At 40.8% G+C, this 23,336-nt stretch overlaps 1 protein-coding gene across 2 annotated transcripts in view; it reads left to right on the forward strand.

Annotated features, from left to right (window-relative positions):
- Positions 1–17,309, forward strand: part of PTH2R (parathyroid hormone 2 receptor) — an 86,604-nt gene extending 69,295 nt beyond the window's left edge. For both annotated transcript variants that reach the window (XM_040476056.1, XM_040476057.1), the window contains exons 10-13: positions 5,721–5,815; positions 13,372–13,510; positions 14,980–15,021; positions 16,073–17,309. In XM_040476056.1, the coding sequence (XP_040331990.1) occupies positions 5,721–5,815; positions 13,372–13,510; positions 14,980–15,021; positions 16,073–16,468 (672 nt within the window). In that variant the 3' untranslated portion in view covers positions 16,469–17,309. The remainder of the gene's footprint in view (positions 1–5,720; positions 5,816–13,371; positions 13,511–14,979; positions 15,022–16,072) is intronic.
- The last annotated feature ends 6,027 nt before the right edge of the window (positions 17,310–23,336 follow it).

Genomic DNA, 23,336 nt, shown 5'->3' on the forward strand with positions numbered 1-23,336 from the left:
TATTTTCCCTAAAATTCTATATTTCTAGTGCCTAGCAGGTTTCCTGGTGCAGAGCGGCCACTCAATAAATATTTGTTGAAAAAATAAAACTGTGTGCGAAGTAGATGCCCCGGGGAACTGGTAAGAGGCAAGAAGTGAAATGAGAGCACCAAGCAAAGTGCTGTGTAATTACAGAACCTCTGCATTTCCTGTAACCTTTTCATTTCCAGAGAAGGTAACTAGAGTCCACACAGATAAAGGTCACAGATAGTGTGACAAAATAAGACTAAGCACGGTTTTGACCATGTTCTTGTCACTTGCACTCCAAAATGTGTCAAGATTGTTTCTTGAATTTATGGGAAAAAGGTCTTTCAATCTTTAAGGCAATATTTATAGTTTTTATATGTTAACTTTGGATAAAATATTTGTTTTTCAAACTTGCATTGCATGTGGCAGGGTTTTATGTAATTAGATATGCTCCATATACGCTATCAGAAATTATTTGCCAAGAATTTTAAATATAGGTTGGATCCCTCACTTAATTCTGGCTTTGGATACTGGAATAGCAGAGATTCTATTAATTGGAATTTTGTGTATCTGGGAGTAAAATCTGGGAGTAAATGTGATCAGAAGTTCTAAGCTATATATAAAGCAAACTGAATTTAAGAGAACATAGGAGTTTATAGAGAATAAGCATTTATAGGTTCTAACTTGAAGAAGTCATATCGAAAGAATCGAATTTTAGAGACTTTAGTATAAATTTAGGATGAACCACTGTATTTTGGAATCACACAATCTAAAATTATAGCACTGTTGTTGGCTTTGTTTTATTCACAAGTGTTAAAACCATGCTTAAGAGAACATCAGAAAACATAAGAAAACTTTATTTTTTTTTGTTCTGAAAATAAACATCTGCCAATATAACAATTTGTTATTCACCTGCAACACGCTGTTGATTTGAGGATGATTAAGAAAAAATTCTTCTGTATAACATCAAACTCTGAGAGGAATACTTCCTGGTCGACAGCAGAGACGGAGCGTTGTTTTGGTGCTGGGCCTTCCAGAACATCGATGGAAGGAAGAAGAGGGCACGCAGGGCAGCATGGTCTGGAAGAAGTGGTAAAGGTTTAGTTGGTGGATGTAATCCATCCTGACCAAGGGGGCCACCGCCCCCGGAGACAGGAGGATCTACATTCACACGGGAGGCTAAGGGGCAGACTCCTAACCCTGGAGATGCTGCAGGGCAAGTGTGCTCGTGGCAAGCTCCCAAGGCAAAGAAGGATGGGCCAGGTCAAACAAAGTCCATATTCTTCACACATTTGCTCATTAAATACTTAGGTTTGTCTCCTTCAGGGCTGGAGAGAGTGAAGGGGAGAACGGAAGTGCACGTCAGTTGAGCAGCGCCCCCTGGCAGGGACAATCGGGACCAGGAGGAAGCACCCCTCCCCCGCCTGTGTCCAAAGGCAGAGATGAAAATTGCAGGGGCCCAGAGATGGGTTTATAGAGGTTTTACAACAGTGGGCTTTCCTATACATAAATTCTGACTTCTTTCTCTGAGCATGTCTTTTATGATAGACACATAGAAGTGAACACTCTACATGAAAGGGGGATATGCTGATTTCCCAGAATATAACTAGGGCTTGGAGAGGGCATATCTCACGCAATTATTCATTCACTCATTTAACAAGTCCCGATTAAACACCGAGAACATTGCGGGTGCTGGGTGAGGCAATGGCGGTGATACGGTGGGGCGACATACACCAGTTCCTCCTGAAGCTTAAGCAGAGTGGGTGAGGCAAACATTTAAACGTGACAAGTGCTGGGGTGAGGTTGGAACAGCTTCAGAGGAAAGCTGACATTCAGCCTGAAGCCTAGGAAAATGAGCTACCCTCATGAGGGAGGGGGGGGCAGAGGGAATGAGAGAAGGATCCCGGCCAAGAGGGCTCTGGGAACAAAGTCTCAGAGATAGCCTGCGGGGCCAGAGGTTTCCAGGCTGAAGTTTTGAGTTCTTTGTTTTAATTCATCTGTGCTTCACTTTGAATCCATCTTTAAATTTTTAATTGAGAGAGAATCTAATGTTTACATTTGCATTATTTAAAAACCACATTTGCATAAAATTGATTCTATATGTGACTGGTTTTAATGCTGACGAGGGGGTCATTTTATTCACCTTCTCGGTTTTGGTTTTTTTCTTTGTTTTATCTGTGCTTTGCCTGAAGTAGACCTTTAAGCAAAATTTTACAAGAGGTTCACATGAGAGATGCGAGGACTCTCTAATTTTCTCTTAGAATCGTGTCTTCATCTTCTAAAATAAAATTGAAGAATCTCACCAGGACGCTTCTTCTTGGTCTCGTTCTTTTATCATTCCATTTGCCCCGCGTATAACGTCATTTTTCTGTCTACAGGCTCAGATCTTCCTTTGGCGCAGGGACTTCTCCCTCTTATATTTTTATTGGTTTGTTCAATTTATCATTATCTTTTCTGCAGAAGGAGAAATAAATCTGCATGATAACTTGCAATTCCCTGTCGTCCACACAGGCACCTCTCCCCTCATTGTGTGGGTGGTTCTCTCTGTTCTTTACCTCCGGTGTGGGAAGCGTCTTCAGTGGTCTTCCACATTGCTGGATGTGTTCTCCTGCTTTGTTAGATCTGCTGTTTGCTGTTTCGAATACTGATTTTAAGACTTGATTATATCTTATTTTATTTAATTAATTAATTTATTTAAAAATTTTTTTAATGTTTATTTATTTTTTGAGACACACACACACACACACACACACACACACACGCACACACAGTCAGGGATGAGTGGGGGAGGGACTGAGAGAGAGAGACACACACACACACAGAATCCGAAACAGGCTCCAGGCTCTGAGCCGTCAGCACAGAGGCTGACTTGGGGCTCGAGCTCATGAAACGTAAGATCATGACCTGAGCAGAAGTCAGATGCTTAACCGACGGAGCCATCCAGGCTCCCCAAACTTGATTATAGTTTAGATTCTTTACAATCTTTTCTTAATCCACCCTGCTCTTTAAGTTTCTGTCTCCATCTCAATCTGCGGTAACTCAACTCTATTTTACGGACAGTACGGTGCAGTGGTTGAGTGCATGCTATTGCGTCCAGGCGGCAAGGGCCTCAGGAGGCCTCTGTCACGTGCTGGCTGTGTGACTGGGAATAATTTGTGTAAACTGTTACTCAGGTTCCTCATCTGTAAAATGGGGCAATAATATGCCTATCTCCTGTGAAGACTGAGTCACTTCGCGTAATACACTTAAGTGGTCAATAACTTAGTTTCTAATTACCCTTTATTCTATACTTTCCTAAATTATTCACAGTAATTATTTGGAATGTCACCCAACTATTGTCACAGGTATCAGCATATTTCGTTAGCTGATCTTTTAAGGCAGCACGTTTTACTCAATCTTAGTTTTTCCTAATTCTTTCCATAATCCACTTCCTTGTCCTTAAATGCATCGTCTTAGTTATTAAACTGATGTATTGGATGTGTGTATTTTCTGTAGTCAAATTCTTGGGAGTTTTCAGTATTTATTTACTGTGGTCCGCTGGCCAATTCCTGGTCGTGAGCTTTTTAATATGGATGGAGTTTAAGGTTGGCCTGCCTGAAGCCATCTACAATTTTTCCTTTTCCAGGAACGGGAAATGACAAGTGATAGTCCCCAGTTGGCATTGCTTCCATAGCTATGCCAGCTTTAGTTCCTACCACTTCGTCCTTTAAGGGTAATTACACATCATCGCTTCTCACCAGTTTGACTCCCAGCTGCACTGTATCGCCTGGGGCTGAAGTCATAGGGAGAGTAGAATTAATGAGGCCTGACATGAGTGGCTGTTCACAAAGTAGCACTCATGTGACATCTGTGAGCAGCTCTCACCCTCTTATTGAAAAAGATTTTGTGTCTTAGGCACCGGCGTGGCTCAGTCGGTTGAGCATCTGACTTTGGCTCAGGTCATGATCTCACTGTTCTGGAGTTGGAGCCCCTCATCAGGCTTGCTGCTGTCAGCACAGAGCCTGCTTGGGAGTCTCTGTCCCCCTCTCTTTACCCCTCCCCTGCTCATGCATGCTCTCTCTCTCTCTCTCTCTCTGTCTCAGAAATAAACAAACATTAAAAAAAAAAAGAGAAAATGATTTTACGTCTGGAGCCAGGTGTTGCGGTGGGTGAGGATGAGTGGAGGTCCTCAGCTCTCATGTTTTGCATTTTTTTTTATCCTCCTGAAGAGAAGGTATAAGATAGTGGTTAAGAATTCACAGTACAGACCCACACAGACCTGGGTCAGATTCCCCTGATAGCTGGGTAGCTTAGGTCAAATCAATTGATCTCTTTGGGCTGGAGTTTCTTCATCCATAATAAAGGGACCTATGCTTGTCCCATATTCCTGTGAGCATTTAAACTCAGGTGTTCAATAAATGGCAGTTGTTACTGGCCTGAAAAATCCTTATTCTTCCACCAGCTCACAGTGCACCTGTGTCCTTCCTCCAGGGTATGGGGCTCAAGTCTCAGCCCCTAGTTCTTGTAAGAAGTGTGAAATCAGTGAGAGGTGAGAGCATAGTCAGTAGGTAGGATGGCAAAGAAGGTGGCAGGGGGCTGAGGGCTGATGGAGACGATCAGCTGGACCCAGGAGAGGGGCACATGAATCACCCCACAACCCAAATTCTTCGAATTCCAGAAATGGTTGAAAACTCGGCAAGTTTTATTTTCCAAGATCCAGAACTTGATCAGTCCTCTCTTCCTGCTGTTCATCTGCCGCTAACACAAGCCCACTCTTGGCAACCCACATTACCGTTATTCCTAAGTAGTGACACTTTCTGGACTGCAGGCATCTCCAGGGCCTCAGGCCTCTACTTCCCTATGACCCTAGACCTGGAGATCTTTTCTTTTTCTTCATTTTGGATCTCTTTTCTGATTCTTGTGGCCCTCAGACATAAAAGGGCTTATCCTACCAGCACCTCCCCAACATTTTTAAAACCAGAACTTGATTGTCTCTGGGGTTCTCACACCTGTAATATTTCAAATTCAATCTAACTGCCTCCAGTGGGGGCCTATTCTTAGACAGCATCTTGTTTTGTGTGTGCCTGAGAAGTGTTTTTAAAATATTGTTTTAATTGAAGTGTACATGACATACAGTGTTAGTTTTAGGCGTACAACTTAATAGTTTAACAATTATGTACATTACTCAGTGCTCATCAAGATAAGTGTGCTCTTAATCCCTTTTATCTATTTCATCCATGCCCCACATCATTTCCTTTTTTTTTTAAACCTATATACTTCACTCAATACTTTTCATATGTCATAAGAAGGACAGCATCCCCCAAACAACTCTATACAGAACTGTATAACAACTGTATAACAACTTTATACAGAAGCTGGGAACTCATTTCAAAAAGGGCAGGTAGTTACATTTGTATAACTATTATCCTTTATTCTGCCAGTCTGCCACAGGACTTCATCTGAACTTGGGTTTGGAAATTCCCTATGGATTCTGGCAGATCATCCTCTGGCATTTTTAGTTTCCAGTGCTGTTGCAACTTTTTATCTCTGTGTTTTCATGAGGGCAACTCAAGAATCACTAGCTGTCCAGTATCTTATCTCAGAGTCCCTCTTTCACATATATGGAATGGGTAATTTATGGTTTTTGAATACAAAGAAGTTCAATTTGTATAACTTTTTATAAACATCTTGATGGCTAAGTTAATAATTCTTTGTAATATTACCTTCTCTTTCAGCTCAATTTTATTCTGTTTCTGAATACGGTTAGAGTTCTGGCTACCAAAATCTGGGAGACCAATGCAGTTGGGCATGACACAAAAAAGCAATACAGGTAATTCCAGGACAGGCATCTAGCAGAGGAAATATTTTGGTTACTATTTAGAGTAAAGAACAGGTATTGATTGATCTGAAATGTCTCTGAGAGATAAATTTGTGAATATGAATTTTCACTTGGTTTAGTTATGCCATTTATCAGAAATGCATAGATATATTTTAGGAAAATCTAAGTAATCTAGAACCTTCCTAATGTGCTTACATTTTAAGTATTAAGTATAATTTTTTTTATCTGTTCTTAGCAGATTGGGATTTTCCCATAAACAATGTGACTACCCAGAAAATCTCTTGTTGATGATCTTAGCAGACAATTTTATCTGTGTTCTTTTTTTTTTTTAATGTTTATTTATTTTTGAGAGAGAGAGAGAGAGAGAGAGAGAGCAAGTGGGGGAAGGGCAGAGAGAGAAGGAGATAGAATCTGAAGCAGGCTCCAGGGTCTGAGCTGTCAGCACAAAGCCCAACACAGGGCTCGAACCCACCAGCCGTGAGATCATGACCTGAGCTGAAGTCGGATATCTAACCGACTGAGCCACCCAGGGGCCCCTCTGTGTTCTTAAAATAATATGTCATAACTGAAAATATCAAGAAGGTGGGTTTGCTGTATTGTTTCCAATCTGTCCATCAAACTGGCCCCTACCAAATATAAATTTTTAAGAATGTTCAAATACACTGAGCAAGACACATTATTCAGTCTTTCATGAAGAAAAGGGCAAATTGAATGTTTATGATCATTATCAAGCTATCTTAAGGGTATTCCCACTTTTCCCAATGACAATTTTGGGAGTCCCGAATAATAACAGCCTCTATCCAATTGTGCATACATCCAGTGGTCAGGTGGATGTGGATTGATCTTTATAATCCCAAAGTAATAACCACTTCTTTCTGTCTTGGATTGTTAGGAAGTTCTGTCTGAGACACAGAAAGGAAGAAACCATAGTCAGTATTTTGGTTCAGTGTCACAACTGTTCTCGAAGCCCTTTGTTGAATTATTTCCCTCTACTGTGTAGGCAACTTTCACTGTCAGGCAGAAAAGATGATGGGTGTAGACTGGAGTCTGGGATAAGACACACACTGAACAAACCAGTAGCTGCAGGCTCCAATTATTTTTAATGTGCTGCAAGCGGTATTATTATAATATAAATTGTGCCTAAGAGTTTACAGTGAAGGACCTTTGCCATACTAATATAGCCTGTCTCCTGTCACATCCCACTGATGAAGACAAAGGCCAGGGGATGACAGAACAGTGGAAAATGTAAATAGCTCTTCAATTTTCTCCATAAAGTGGAAAAGCACAAAGGTTTTTGAAAGCTGCTTATTTCTCTAGTTCTGAATAAAAGCTCCTTATTTTTATAGTTCTAAATGATGTGAAGTTGAACTCTCAGTTAAAAGTTACCAAAGAGACTTGAGAAAAAATTCTGGAGAGAACAAAGGGTGAATTATCTTAAAACATAGTTTGAATAGACAATATTTTGAGTTCATGCATGGGGGAGTAGTTCTCAAAACAATGGAAGAGAAAAATTCATCAAGGATTAAAATAATCTATTCAGAATTCAGAACAAATTTTTAAATAATCTGGGGCCCAGAAGTGTTTTAAGTTTGAAGTGATTAATTTGAACAGAGTCTAGACTAATGTCAGGTAGTCAGGGAAAGTATTTTCCAGCCACATACATTTTTTTTTTTAATAACTGAAACACCCTTCGTATTCTTACTAGTGTCTAAAGTTCAAAATGTGGTGAGGAAAGGCTCTGTCTTTCTTTTTATTTACCACATCAGTTATTTTAAAACAAGACTGGTGTGTAGAAAATTAAATAATATATCAGATTTAACAGCAAGGCTGATGCATTTTTTGCTTTTAAAAAAAAATTTTAAATGTTTATTTAATTTCGAGAGGGAGGGAGGGAGGGAGGGAGGGAGGGAGAGAGAGAGAGAGAGAGCATGAGCAGGGGAGGGGCAGAGAGAGAGGGAGACACAGAATCTGAAGTGGGCTCCAGGCTCTGAGCTGTCAGCGCAGAGCCTGAAGCAAGGCTCAAACTCACAAACTGTGAGATCATGACCTGAGTTGAAGTCAGATGCTTAACTGACTGAGCAACCCAGGCACCCCTGCAGTTTTTGTTTTAAATTAGAACTCAATCCCCTTGCAAAGTAAGAAAAGATTGCCAGAAGTGGAAGAACGTGAGCTATGAGAAATGCAAGATTGAATGGACAAGAACATTGGAATGTTTGGGCTAATTTGACTTTCCATTCAATGTTAGACAAAAATCGTATTTATTGTTTATTATTTTTGGAATAAATTCAACCAATGTCTATTATGTAGTATGATAGTAAAGAGGGCAGATTTTAAGGCTGAATCCTGTAGTCATTGTCTGACTTTAGGCGAATACTTTGCTTTTCCGAGCCTCTGTCCTCATCAGGCTATGGGATGATAACGGCTCTTACATGGTTGGCAGAATAAAAGGAGGCAGCCAGTATAGTATGTAACAGGGGCGTCATAGGCAACAGCTTCATTGACTGAGTGCCCTTTTTGTGCCACACAAGAATTCAAAGTATAAGAAGACATGGTTTCTGTGTGCAAAAAAATTTGAGTGAGTGGTGAGAGAGAGAGAGAGAGAGAGAGAGAGAGAGAGAGAGATTTAATTAAACAAAGTGAGGACAGTATCCAGTAGAGATGCACTTACAAAGTGTTAGGTGTATAGATAAAAGGAGAAGATTAATTCAAGCTCAAGAGGGATCGAAAAAGGCTTCAGGGAAATAGTAGTTTTTTTCAAAAAGCTAAGTTGACTCCGACAAGGAAAGTAGAGATCTTCCAACACTTTTCACCTGGGGAGAGAGCTGTTGCAAGAATTGAGTATCTATTTTCTAAATAGGACACTGAGTCCCACAGACCCTTCGATTCCTTTACATTCCTCTCATGGCTTTGCCCTTGGAGGCAGAGCCGCCACCGTGTTTTCAGCAAGCCAGAAGGCCACGTTCAGTTGGTGCGTCCCTGATCATCTCACTAGGCAGCTGTGCCTTTTCAGAGAGCCGGGCTGCGAAGATGTACAGTGTGCGTGAGTGACCAGATGGACGCCGAACAAATCAGTGCCCAGGATTGCTGAAGGATTTGATGCGAGTGCAAAAATCCATCTTTATAAGCGAACAGATGACCCATGTATCCATCGGCCTCGTACATGCCCCTGCTTCAACTTACCCCTGGCACTGGAGGATAAATTTTCAAAGAGGATGTAATCATAACTTTTATACAAATATAAATGAACACACTTCAAAGATCTTATTTAAGTCATTAATGAAGGAACTGGTAAGACATTACACACGCTTAAACGGGAATCATGAAGGCTGAAATGAATTTACAAATGGATGCAAATTAGTAAAACTTGTTAATATCAACAGGGCTAAAATTAGTGACGTTCCACTGGGCACAATTTACATTTCTGTGGACAGGAATTATTTGCACTACTACGGTAGGCCAATTTCTAAGATACATACTTCACCTTCCCCACCCCCTCCCCTGCTCCACCAAGATTACCTTCCCCCTGGTGTACATGCCTCTATAATCATCCTCCATACCCCTTCTTGAGCAAGACCTGTGATAGGACAGTTTCTCCCTTGCTTAGGTTACATTACAAGGCAAAAGTGATGGGGTAGTGACTCCTGTGAGTGACAGCCTGGAGAGAGGTCCTCCTGCTGGCTTTGAAGAAGTAATCCCACATGTTGTGAAGGCATATGGCTAGGACCTGAGGACAGTCTGAGGGCAGCCTGTAGGAACCGAATGATCCCTGGCCAATAGCCAGCTCCCAGTCCTACAACTTCAAGGAGCTGAGATCTGCTAGCAGTATGCATGAACTTGGAGAAGAGCCCGGAGGTCCAGATGAAAACACAATCCTGGTGGCTGACACCTTGATTTTGGCCTTGTGACACCCTGAGCAGAAGATCTATGTACATCATGCCTGGACGTGAGGCATATAGAAACTGAGAGTGAATAAATGGATATTGTTTATGTCACTAAACTTGTGATAATATGTTACATAGCAATAGAAAATAAATTCAATTATCATGTTTGCTACAAATTAACTTTTACCTCTACAGAGTTGTAAAAGAGCCTAGTCATAGAAAAAGAGAAAAAACAGATGGCTGAGCTAGCAGGATTCCCACTAAATTGCAGTCTTTGACAACTGTTTCTTGCTCTGCTTTGAACCAAACTGTCCCTAAAATTTTATATTTGTGCTCACTTCACAATGTGTTGCACTTCTTTCTTCCCCCTTCCCTTCCCTTCCCTTCCCTTCCCCTCCCTTCGCCTCCCTTCTCCTCTCCTCTCCTTTCTGTCCTCTCTCCTCTCCTCTCCTCTCCTTTCTTTCTTTCTTTCTTTCTTTCTTTCTTTCTTTCTTTCTTTCTTTCTCTCTCTTTCTTTCTTCTTTTTCTTTCCTGTTTTAACCTAGTTTATGGCTCCTAGTTACACACAATAGGAACAATCAAAGTTAGCTTGAGTTTGAGAATATCTCCAGGGGGATTTATCCATTCATCTTAAAAATATTTTTTTAACTTAATGTTTATTTATTTTGAGAGAGAGAGAGAGTGAGCAGGAGAGGGGCAGAGGGAGAGAGAGACATAGAATCTGAAGCAGGCTCCAGGCTTTGAGCTGTCAGCACAGAGCCCCACGCAGGGCTCAAACTCACGAGCTGTGAGATCATGACCTGAGCTGAAGTTGGACACTCAATGGATTCAGCCACCCAGGCGCCCCTATTCAATCATCTTAAAAGAGGAAATGCAATTTCCTTTTCAGGGTCATGTTAAACAAGACTTGTAAAGTTCTGCAAATGTAGTTAGTGCTGTCCCCCTTTATCTGATTAGACTGAATTCCGATGTCATGAAGTTACTCACAGTGTCTTGCTCATTTATGCAGTGATGGAAAAGGATAGTCACTTGTCAGGGTTCAGGAGGACAGGCATATCCCAAGGAGCCTCTGAAAGTTGAAAGGTTTAGTTAGGTCAGAGAAATCCATGGTCTTACCATGGATGCTGCCTTGAATGAAACAGACTTAAGGTAGAATTTTCAAACTAAGTAGACTGTAGATGAGTCAAAGTATGAAGTGTGGGGCTAGAACAGCACAGGGGAAAGCCCATAGGCCACTGGGGAAACTGTGAGCCTGAGGCAGAGCAGATGGCTCTGAGACAAGAGGAGCAGATGGTCTAGGCACTACTGAGAGATACAAGAGGCAGCAGAGAATGAGATGGGACACATATGCAACTCTAAATGTCTAAGTTAGGCTTTTGAATATGATTTTGTGGGACACCTAGGTCCTGAAGGAACTGATAAGATGGTTATGATAGGAAAGTGGATGTGTCTGGAAGATGATCCCTATGAAAGCCTTAGACTATTATAGCTCTTATAAACTTCTGGGCTCTGTAACTCATTTTAGAGGAAAGAAAACCGAATCCCAGTCACTTAGGAAGTTAATGGCAAATCTGGAATCTGAATCCAGTTCTGTTTAGTTTTAGTCCATTGTGATCTCTGCTTATCCACACTGTTTATTTCTAAGAAGGAAACTAGGTAAGTATACACATAAGTAAACAAATAAAGAAGGAAGGAATGAATGAAGGAAGGAAAGAAAGAAGGAAGGGAGGGAGGGAGAAAGAAAAGTAGCTGGAGGAAAGACCAGTAAGAAAGGGAGAAGGTTACAATTGTTTGAGATTACTGGGGCATAAATGATTTCCAAATAAGGGAATATTTGAGGAATAAGAAAGAAGCCAGGGGCACCTGGGTAGCTCAGTCAGTTAAGCATCTGACTTTGGCTCAGGTCATGATCTCGCAGTCTGTGAGTTCGAGCCCTGCGTCAGGCTCTGTGCTGACAGCTCAGAGCCTGGAGCCTGTTTCAGATTCTGTGTCTCCCTCTGTCTCCGACCCTCCCCCGTTCATGCTGTCTCTCCCTGTCTCAGAAATAAATAAACGTTAAAAAAAAATTAAAAAAAAAAGAAAGAAGAAGCCAGATTTGGCAGATTCTTGGATAAAAAGTACAAAAGAACCCCCTCCCCCCCAAAACCCCAAAGCCAAACACCAGAAAATGATGTGCTGGGGTGTACTAGTTATCTACTGTGCAAATGAATTACCACAAACATAAGTGGCTTAAAACAACAAAAAAAAACCTTGCTATTTTAACGTTTCTGTAGGTCAGAAATCTGAGCATGGTTTACATGGACCTCCTCCCTCAGGATCTTTTATAAGGATCAACTGAGATGTCAATCAGGGCTACAGGCTTATCTTAAGGTTGGACTGGGGAAGAATCTGCTTCCAAGTTTATGAGATTATTGACAGAATTCAGTTTTTTCTTGGCTGTTCGCTGATGCCACCCCACCTTGCCACATGGGCCACTCAGTAGACTAGCTCACAACATGGTTGCTTGCTTCATTGGACCAAACAAGGGAGAGGCTTTGCTATTAAGATGAAAGTTACAATCTTATGAAATGTAATCACAGAAGTGACATCCCATCATTTTGCCTGTAGTCTGTCAATTAGAAACAAGTCCTAGGTTTCTGTCTATACTCAAAGGAAGGGGATTAACAAGAATGTAAATCTTAGGTGGGGAATCACTGGGGGCCATTTTAGAGTCAACCAACATACTGGAAACCTGGGGTTCCTCCAGCTACACAAGAAAATATATATGAAAAAAGTAGTTAAGGGAAATAAAGTCAAATTGCTTAGCTTGCCAAATAAAGGCACAAAACCTAGAACTGTAGATAATTTGTAGAATATTTACAGACAGCAAAAAACATTGGCCATATGCAGCTTATAAGAAAATATGAAATGATTAATGGAGATCCAACTGATGAAGAAACTAGGGAGTAGTTAATTTTATTTTAATTAAAAAAAATTTAGTGTTTATTTATATTTAAGAGAGAGAGAGAGAGAGAGACTGAGCACAAGCAGGAGAGGGGTGGAGAGGGAGATAGAATCTGAGGCAGGGAGTGAGCTCTTGAGCTGAGCTGTGAGGTCATGACCTAAACGGAAATTAAGAGTTGGACATTTAAGTGATTGAGCTACCCACGTGCCCTGGGAGTAGTTAATTTTAAAATGAACAAAACAAATCAAAATGTGGTCTGTGGAAAGTAAAGATAATTAACATGGATGGAAGTAATACTTGTTTAAGTCTCAAACATAGAAGTTACAGTAAATTTAGGGCAGCAACAAAGGGCATTTCATAGCTTTATGAAAACAGTATCTGTTAATCCAGGAGAGTGGAAATGAGATTAGAGAGAATTAAGGGATAATAATCATGGGAAGTAAGAATAAACAATTTGATTTAGTATAAAAAATTTAGCTTTTAAAAAAAGTACTATTTCCCTTATGCCTTTCTCAGTCCCTCTCGAGCTTGAATTAATCGTTTCGTTTTTTCTATTTAGTATAAATGTGACAGGAAGAGGAGGGAGGGGGAAAAATATCTAGCAGAAGCCACGGGATCTAAAGAGACGGGGAAAAAGTCAGCCTCTCCTAAGCTTGGTTTTTTTTGCAAGCCATCTCCACGGACCGGCACTCTAAGTTGGTTAATAAAAAGGCTTCTTTCAGGAAACTCGCCAAATCGACCCTGGTCCTGGTGCTGGTCTTTGGAGTGCACTACATCGTGTTCCTGTGCCTGCCCCACTCCTTCGCTGGGCTGGGCTGGGAGGTCCGGATGCACTGTGAGCTCTTCTTCAATTCCTTTCAGGTAGACAGCTCCGGCTCTTGCATTGTGGTAACCCCCCCCCCCCCCCCCGCCCCCGCAACTTTTTTCTCTGCTCCTCTCTCAGACTTTCATGCACCTGTCTCCCAGGGGGCCACGGAAGGGCGTTATTCTCTGGAGCCTATGCTTTTAACCTCTGCCCACAGCAGGAGCTGCTTCTCACCAAGTCTGGGCGGTGAGACAAGAAAGCATATTGCTGTAAAATATGGAACACGTACAGAGCAGGGACTTCTGCATGTGTGTATGGAAAATAAACGAAAGTCAAAGAAAAACAAGGCAGGGAGGAGGCAAAAAAGGGAAAGGGAGACAAAAAAGGAGAAGTAGTTGCTACCCGTTTTATCTCATTTGAAAATATGATTACTGTCATCACTTACATGGCTTACTGCGGACACCTCCCTCCTCTGGGGCACTTGCTCGCTGCCACCTCCGGTCGCCTTAAATCTAGTCTCCATATATAGTCTGGAGGATCTTAAAAATAAATTTGATCGTGTCACTCATCTACCCGAAGTACCCAGAGTTTTCCCATTGCACTCAGAATAACATCCAAATGCCATTTGCTGGTGTGCACAGCCCTATGTGGCAGGGATCCTGCCCGACTGTGACCTCGCGTCACACTGTGCTCCCTGTCACCCACTGAGTTTGAGTCACGCTCCTGCTTCCACACTCTCTGTTCCTCAAACTCATTCCTATCTCAGGGGCTCATACTTGCCGTTGCCTTTGTCTGGAGGGCTCTCCCCACAGCATCCCCAATATTCACAAGGCCTGGCTTCTTCTTGTCGCTCAAACCAGCTTAAATGCTGTCTCTTCAAAGCGCTCTTCATTGAGTTACCCATTCAATATACCTTCTCCATTCCTCTCTTTCACATTTTGTCTGCATAGCCCTTATTATCTTACAATTTTCCAGCATGGCTAGGTGTTTATGTTTTATCCATCTGTATTTCCTTCTAGAATGTAAGCTCTAAGGGAAGAGGGACCCTGTCTGTCTTGAATAAATTGTTCACCCCTGGCATGCTGAACAGTTTGCACTGTAGAGGCTCAATAAATACTTTTGAATGAGTGACACAGAAGTTTCTTTGTCTTTTTGCCATATGATAGCCTATGTCTGTAGTTTCCAGCATTCACAATGTATAAATACCTAGTACTCACCAGGTGCTATTCTGTGATCCTTGAGTGACAACATACATGAAGCTAATAAAATGGGAATCAATTCTTTATGGATCTTACAGTGTTTTATTCAGTTACTTGTTTGGTTCAGCTGACACCAAGGAAGGATCTCAGACAAATATAACATAAACTTAAAGATTTGGAAACATCAGGAGAGAGTAGTTCGTATAATTTTCTGAAGGAATCATACCACCACCCAGTTTTTCAATTTATATATTTTGACACAAGACACGTCAGTGCTGTGATCGTCATGAATTGTCAGCATGCTAACGTTCTGTTTTGTTCCCCAGGGTTTCTTTGTGTCTATCATCTACTGCTACTGCAACGGGGAGGTAGGTTTGATAGAGCCCCGGACACCCCACAGGTGTAGGTCCGAGTCAGCTTGTAAATGGCCATCACAGTGTGGCCTGAATCTCTTCAGGATCCCCAGGAGTGACAGGAAAAAATGAGCAGGGAGAAAGGGGATATTTCGATCATAAACTATTTTGAGAAAGCAAGAATGAATGGAAATAAGCTAAAGTCTTCCTCTTCTAGCACTTTTCAATGTTAATTCAGTTGCAAACCCTGATATCAGAAACAAAAACAAAAACCCAAACACCATGCAACTCGTTGGAATGTAAATTGACACTTGGAAGGACAGTGAATTTCATATTCCAGTTAATACATAAACTTACATTCAATTTCGAGTCCTATAAGAAGCTAAAAAATAAGTTTTCTTGGGACAAGTCCATGAGAATATTTTGATATTTTAAAAACCACACGATGGTGACGGGACACTTTTAGTTCATTGAGGGGTTGGCTGGAGAGCATTAGCCATGCTGTTATCAGCTTACCAGGTTTCCACTGCTTTCCATGGAAATTCCAACTAAGCTCTCTTCTGGTAAATGGTAATAGCAGGAGAACTGAAACCTCAACCACAAGATTGGGAGCAAGAGCCCCACCCTATTAAGAAGTCATTTGCAGTGCCTGTTTTTCGTGGTACGGGCTTCTTTCCCATTTTTTCCTCCCTCAGTATGCCTGTGCAAAGTCACAGTATTACATTTCAAGTTGAGTACCTTCCATGCCATTCCTCGGGCACAGCTGGCACTATTTTCCCCCCCCCCCCCTTCCACCCAGAATCCTCTGTTCCCTCTCCCACAAGTCAGATGTTTCTATGGGCTGCATGTCAGCTTATATTAAAATACTGATCTTGGACAAGACCCTTTACCTCTCTCGGAGCCAGTAATAACATGTAGAGGTTTTCTGAGGTTGAGGGAGAATATGTACATCATTCCCTGGCACACCGTGGAAACTCGGCGATTACTATCACTGAAGGGCAAATATCCGTCTAACAAGGCTTCAGGCTCCCTGATGGTTTCTGACGCACAATATTTCCTGTGACAGGTTCAGTCCGAGGTGAAGAAGTTGTGGGGCCGGTGGAATCTCTCCATCGACTGGAAAAGGACGCCCCCATGCGGCGGCCACCGATACGGCTCCGTGCTCACCACCTTGACCCACAGCACCAGCAGCCAGTCGCAGGTGGCTGCCAGCGCTCGCATGGTGCTCATCTCTGGCAAAGCCACCAAGACAGCCGGCCACCAGCCCGACAGCCACATGACGTTACCCGGCTATGTCTGGAGTAACTCGGAGCAGGACTGCCTGCCACACTTGATCCACGAGGAGACCAAGGAAGGTAACGCCAGGCGAGGAGATGAGATTCCAATGGCGGAGTCTCCCAGGCGGTTGGAATTCAACCCAGACCCTGAAGGAAGCAGAGGAGAAACGGAGGATGTTCTCTGAGTCAACATCTGTGACTTTAAAGAGCTGGTCCCTCAGGTTGTGTGAGAGAAGCTTGGCTGGCATTCCTCTGCTTGCGCCCCAGAACTGAAAATTCAGGGTTCAAAGTGTTATTTCACAAAAATGTTCAGGTTGCATGAATTTGATCCTATAAATCCTAAAGACACAAAAGAAGAAGTGTCAGTGGAGTAGTTTATTCTCTTATGTTGGCATCAAGTTCTCTTCCAAATTGTTGTGCGACAAATTGCTCTGTGATTGTTCATTTTTCTGCTGCTCTTGGGTAGAAAACGTTTCACTCACTTGGCTCTGGTTTTCTCTCATAAATATCACCCTAAGTATGATAGAGATCATTCAGTATGTGTCGTTTCCCTTTTCAGATATGAGCATTCTGTTTTTCTCTTTCTCATTTTAAGGTACTTCTACCGTTGCATTTCTTTGGGGGATGCAGGGGAGCAATTAGGGTCTGAAGATGTATGTTGAAACGTGAGCTAAGAACACACACACACTGGAAAATAAGGGGCTGGGCTTTGATAAGATAATACATTTGTGACATATTTGTTTCTTTCTAGGAACAAGGAGAATTACTCAAAAAAGTATTGCACATATTCCTTCTTTTGAATGTCTCCTTTGTGACCAGCCAAATCTTAGGTCTTGTTCACTCCTCTGTAAAGCTTGACATGTCACACGGTTTTCCCTGTTAGCTTGTGTCTGCAGGCTGATTGTGTTTGTAATCGTTTGTATCGCTGGTAAGACACACAGCATCCGTGCCTTTTGTTCTTTGTTCTGTTGCTACATTCCAAATGGCATGTGGAATGGCATAAATTAAAAGTTTGTTTTAAAAATACATTTTGGGTGAATTGTAAAAATTTTCCCTCGGCATCTAACTTTGTTTTTGAGAACCAACCCAACGTTCTTTCTTCAAATCGATGGAGACTGGCATGTACCTCCAGCACGTCCCTGAACTTGAAACCTCAGTATATTGCAGCAGTGAAACATTGATTGAGTGTATGTTAGGTACCCAGCATCCCGTTGGTTTTTATTTACAAGTATTAACTTAATTTAATCCTCACTACAAACTTACGGTTAAGTTGTGTCACTGTCACCCTTATTACAGATGGCAATGTGACTCACCGAGGTAGAGTAACTTGCCCACAAGTGGCACAGCTAGTCATGACAGAACGTGGCTTCAGATACAGAACTATGGACTTGAACCCCTGTTCGTGACCATTATGCTCCACTGTAACCAATATATATGTTGCCCATTAACCAATCAGAACATTCAATTAATTTCTTCTGGGTAGAGAGTGCTTAAGAACCCTTATTATGTCTTAGCCTCTGAACTTCATGAAGTTTCCACTCTAGTGGAGGAGACAAATGTATGTAGGACATGAAAATATTACAGAGCAATGCGTTTCTAAGTGAAACAACACAGGTCAAGCTGATCTATCTCATTTTGCTGAATGATTTACCCAACATGCCACTAGTGTCATGATGAATAAGGTACGCTGAGGTCCACACACTTTTTCAAAAATATACTTTCCTGCTATGTTCATTCTTGCCTTCCTCTTCTGTGCCACACAGAGGTAATTTCCTTCTCATCCTGTTTATGGAGGTGCCATTTGCAGATTTAATTTATTTGAGTCTGTGCTTTAATGTCACACGCCATGCTGTCTCCTTGTCAGGAGAGAACCATCATGGGCTGAGAGATTCAGTTCTATAGCTAGTTTTCTGTAAGTCTTTATAATGTCACTTAACTTCATTTGTTCAAGTTTTCTATCCTTACAATGAAGGTGGGGCACCTGGGTGGCTCAGTTGATTAAGAGTTGGACTCTTCATTTCAGCTCAGGTCATGATCTCACAGTTTGTGAGATCAAGCCCTAGGTTGGGCTCTGGGCTGACAGCATGGAGCCTACTTTGGATTCTCTCTCTTCTCTCTCTCTGCCCCTCCCCTGCCCATGTGCTCTCTTTCTCTCTCTCAAAAGAAATAAATAAAAAAATAAACTCTTTAAAAAATTAAATGAAGATAATACCTGTCTACCTTACAGAAATGTTCTGATGATAAGAGAAATCATATATTGAAAGCACTTTGTAACATAAAAATATCATACAAATACGTGGTTTGGGTTGTTGTTATATTATACTTTCAAGTTAAAATCTGGCTTTGCCCCATTATAAAAGACCTCCTTGGTCAGTGCGACATAATAAATTTTAGAATACATATATTTTGATAACATGGAAAATATTAAGGGTTCTTACTTTCTAAGCCAACCCCACATTCTAAAGCTACATCACTTGGGGTACCTGGGGGCTCAGTCGGTTAAGCATCCAACTTTGGCTCAGGTCACGATATCACGGTATGAGTTCAAGCCCTGCACCGGGCTCTGTGCTGACAATCAGAGCCTGGAGCCTTCTTTGGATTCTGTGTCTCCCTCTCTCTCTGCCCTTTCCTTGCTCGTACTCTGTCTCTCTCTCTCTCAAAATTAAACATTAAAAAAATTCTAAAGCTATGTCACTACTTCTTTATGGTAACAAGTGTGAGTATAATTCTTTATGTTAACAAGTGTGAGAGTAACCTAAGTTTTCTGTATTTAAAAATTTTTTGTTATTTTATTTTTATTTTTTTATTTTTTTAATTTTATTTTTTTAATTTTTAAAATTTATATCCAAATTAGTTGGCATATAGTGCAACAATGATTTCAGGAGTAGATTCCTTAGTACCCCTTCCCCATTTAGCCCAACCCCCTCCCACAACCCCTCCAGTAACCCTCAGTTTGTTCTCTGTATTTATGAGTCTCTTCTGTTTTGTCCCCCTCCGTTTTTATTTTTGTTTCCCTTCCCTTAGGTTCATCTGTTTTGTCTCTTAAAGTCCTCATATGAGTGAAGTCATATGATTTTTGTTTTTCTCTGACTAATTTCACTTAGCATAATACCCTCCAGTTCCATCCACATAGTTGCAAATGGCAAGATTTCATTCTTTTTGATTGCCGAGTAATACTCCATTGTATATATATATCACATCTTCTTTATCCATTCATCCATTGATGGACATGTGGGCTCTTTCCATACTTTGGCTATTGTTGATAGTGCTGCTATGAACATGGGGGTGCATGTGTCTCTTTGAAACAGCACACCTGTATCCCGTGGATAAATGCCTAGTGGTGCAATTGCTGGGTTGTAGGGTAGTTCTATTTTTAGTTTTTTTTGAGGAACCTCCATACTGTTTTCCAGAGTGGCTGCATCAGTTTGCATTCCCACCAACAGTGCAAAAGAGATCCTCTTTCTCTGCATCCTCGCCAACATCTGTTGTGCCTGAGTTGTTAATGTTAGCCATTCTGACAGGTGTAAGGTGGTATCTCATTGTGGTTTTGATTTGTATTTCCCTGATGATGTGTAATGCTGAGCATTTTTTCATGTGTCAGTTGGCCATCTGGATGTCTTCTTTGGAGAAGTGTCTATTCATGTCTTTTGCCCATTTCTTCACTGGATTATTTGTTTTTTGGGTGCTGAGTTTGATAAGTTCTTTATAGATTTTGGATACTAACCCTTTATCTGATATGTCATTTGCAAATATCTTCTCCCATTCTGCTGGTTGCCTTTTAGTTTTGCTGATTCTCTCCTTCACTGTGCAGAAGCTTTTTATTTTGATGAGGTCCCAGTAGTTCATTTTTGTTTTTGTTTCCCTTGCCTCCGGAGATGTGTTGAGTAAGAAGTTGCTGCGGCCAAGATCAAAGAGGTCTTTGCCTGCTTTCTCCTCGAGGATTTTGATGGCTTCCTGTCTTACATTGAGGTCTTTCATCCATTTTGAGTTTATTTTTGTGTCTGGTGTAAGAAAGTGGTCCAGGTTCATTCTTCTGCATGTCGCTGTCCAGTTTTCCCAGCACCGCTTGCTGAAGAGACTGCCTTTATTCCGTTAGATATTCTTTCCTGCTTTGTCAAAGATTAGTTGGCCATACGTTTGTGGGTCCATTTCTGGGTTCTCTATTCTGTTCCATTGATCTCAGTGTCTGTTCTTGTGCCAGTACCATACTGTCTTGATGGTTACAGCTTTGTAGTATAGCTTGAAGTCTGGGATTGTGATGCCTCTTGCTTTGGTTTTCTTTTTCAAGATTGCTTTGGCTATTCGGGGTCTTTTCTGGTTCCATACAAATTTTAGGATTATTTGTTCTAGCTCTGTGAAGAATGCTGGTGTTATTTTGATAGGGAGTGCATTGGATATGTAGATTGCTTTGGTAGTATCAACATTTTAATAATATTTGTTCTTCCTATCCAGGAGCGTGGAATCTTTTCCATTTTTTTTTGTATCTTCTTCAATTTCTTTCATAAGCTTTCTATAGTTTTCAGTGTATAGATTTTTCACCTCTTTGGTTAGATTTATTCCTAGGTATTTTATGGTTTTTTGTGCAACTGTAAATGGGATCAATTCCTTGATTTCTCTTTCTGTCACTTCATTGTTGGTGTATAGGAATGCAACCGATTTCTGTGCGTTGATTTTATATCCTGCAACTTTGCTGAATTCATGAATCAATTCTCGCAGTTTTTTGGTGGCATATTTGGGTTTTCCATATAGAGTATCATGTGTTCTGTGAAGAGTGAAAGTTTGACCTCCTCCTGGCCAATTTGGATGCCTTTTATTTCTTTGTGTTGCCTGATTGCAGAGGCTAAGACTTCCAATACTATGTTGAATAACAGTGGCAAGAGTGGACATCCCTGTCTTGTACCTGACCTTAGGGGGAAAGCTCTCAGTTTTTGCCCATTGAGGATGACATTAGCACTGGGTCATTCATATATGGCTTGTATGATCTCGAAGTATGCTCCTTCTATCCCAACTTTCTTGAAGGTTTTTATCAAGAAAGGATGCTGTACTTTGTCAAATGCTTTCTCTGCATCTATTGAGAGGATCATAAGGTTCTTGTCCTTTCTCTTACTGATGTGATGAATCGCGTTAATTGTTTTGCAGATATTGAACCAGCCCTGCATCCCAGGTATAAATCCCACTTGGTCGTGGTGAATAATTTTTTTAACGTATTGTTGGAACCAGTTGGCTAATATCTTGTTGAGGATTTTTGCATCCATGTTCATCAGGGAAATTGGTCTATAGTTCTCCTTTTTAGTGGGGTCTCTGTCTGGTTTTGAAATCAAGGTAATGCAAGCTTCATAGAAAGAGTTTGGAAGTTTTCCTTCCGTTTCTATTTTTTGGAACAGCTTCAAGAGAATAGGTTTTAACTCTTCCTTAAATGTTTGGTAGAATTCCCCTGGAAAGCCGTGTGGCCCTGGACTCTTGTTTTTTGGCAGATTTTTGATTACTAATTTGATTTCTTTACTGGTTATGGGTCTGTTCAAATTTTCTTTTTCTTCCTGTTTCAGTTTTGGTAGGGGATATGTTTCTAGGAATTTGTCCATTTCTTCCAGATTGCCCATATTATCAGCATATAATTGCTCATAATATTCTCTTCTTATTGTTTTTATTTCTGCTGTGTTGGTTGTGATCTCTCCTCTTTCACTCTTGATTTTATTTATTTGGGTCCTTTCCTTTTTCTTTTTGATCAAACTGGCTAGGGGTTTATCAATTTTGTTAATTCTTTCAAAGAACCAGCTTCTGGTTTCTTTGATCTGTTCTACTGTTTTTTGTTTGTTTTGTTTTGTTTCGATAGGATTAATTTCTGCTCTAATCTTTATTATTTCCTGTCTTTTGCTGGTTTTGGGTTTTATTTGCTGTTCTTTTTCCAGCTTCTTAAGGTGTAAAGTTAGGTTGAGTATCTGAGATCTTTCTTCCTTCTTTAGGAAGGCCTGGATTGCTATATACTTTCCTCTTATGACCACCTTTGCTGTGTCCCAGAGGTTTTGGATGTGGTGTTATCATTTTCATTGACTTCCGTATACTTTTTAATTTCCTCTTTAACTGCTGGTTGGCCCATTAATTCTTTAGTATGAGATGTTCTTCAGTCTCTAAGTATTTGTTGACTTTCCAAATTTTTTCTTGTGGTTCATTTCGAGTTTCATAGCATTGTGGTCTGAAAATATGCACGGTATGATCTTGATCTTTTTGTACCTACTTAGGGCAGATTTGTGTCCCAGTATATGGTCTATTCTGGAGAACGTTCCATGTACTGGAGAAGAATGTATATTCTGCTGGTTTAGGATGAAATGTTTTGAATATATCTGTTAAGTCCATCTGGTCCAGTGTGTCATTCAAAGCCATTGTTTCCTTGTTGATTTTTTGATTAGATGATCTGTCCATTGCTGTGAGTGGGGTGTTGAAGTCTCCTACTATTATGGTATTACTATTGATGAGTTTCTTTATGTTTGTGATTAATTGATTTATATATTTGGGTGCTGCCACATTTGGCACATAAATGTTTACAATTGTTAGATCTTCTTGGTGGATAGATTCTTGGTTATGATATAATGCCCTTCTGCATCTCTTGATACAGTCTTTATTTTAAAGTCTAGATTGTCTGATAGAAGTATGGCTATTCCGGCTTTCTTTTGTTGACCATTAGCATGATAGATGGTTCTCCATTAGCTTATTTTTGATCCGAAGGTGTCTTTAGGTCTAAAGTGGGTCTCTTGCAAACAGCATATAGATGGATCTTGTTTTCTTATCTATTCTGTTACCCTGTGTCTTTTGATTGGAGCATTGAGTCCATTGACATTTAGAGTGAATACTGAAAGATATGAATTTATGGCCATTATGATGCTTGTAGAGTTGAAGTTTCTGGTGGTGTTCTCTGGTCGTTTGTAATCTTTGTTGCTTTTGGTATTTATTTCTATTTTTTTTTTTCATCTTTTCTCTCCTCAGGAAGTCCCTCTTAAAATTTATTGCTGGGCTGGTTTAGTGGTCACAAACTCCTTTAATTTTTGTTTGGGAAAT

Source organism: Herpailurus yagouaroundi, unplaced genomic scaffold, assembly GCF_014898765.1.
Source record: "Herpailurus yagouaroundi ecotype Mexico unplaced genomic scaffold, PumYag 140, whole genome shotgun sequence".
Classification (NCBI taxonomy): Eukaryota; Metazoa; Chordata; class Mammalia; order Carnivora; family Felidae; genus Herpailurus; species Herpailurus yagouaroundi.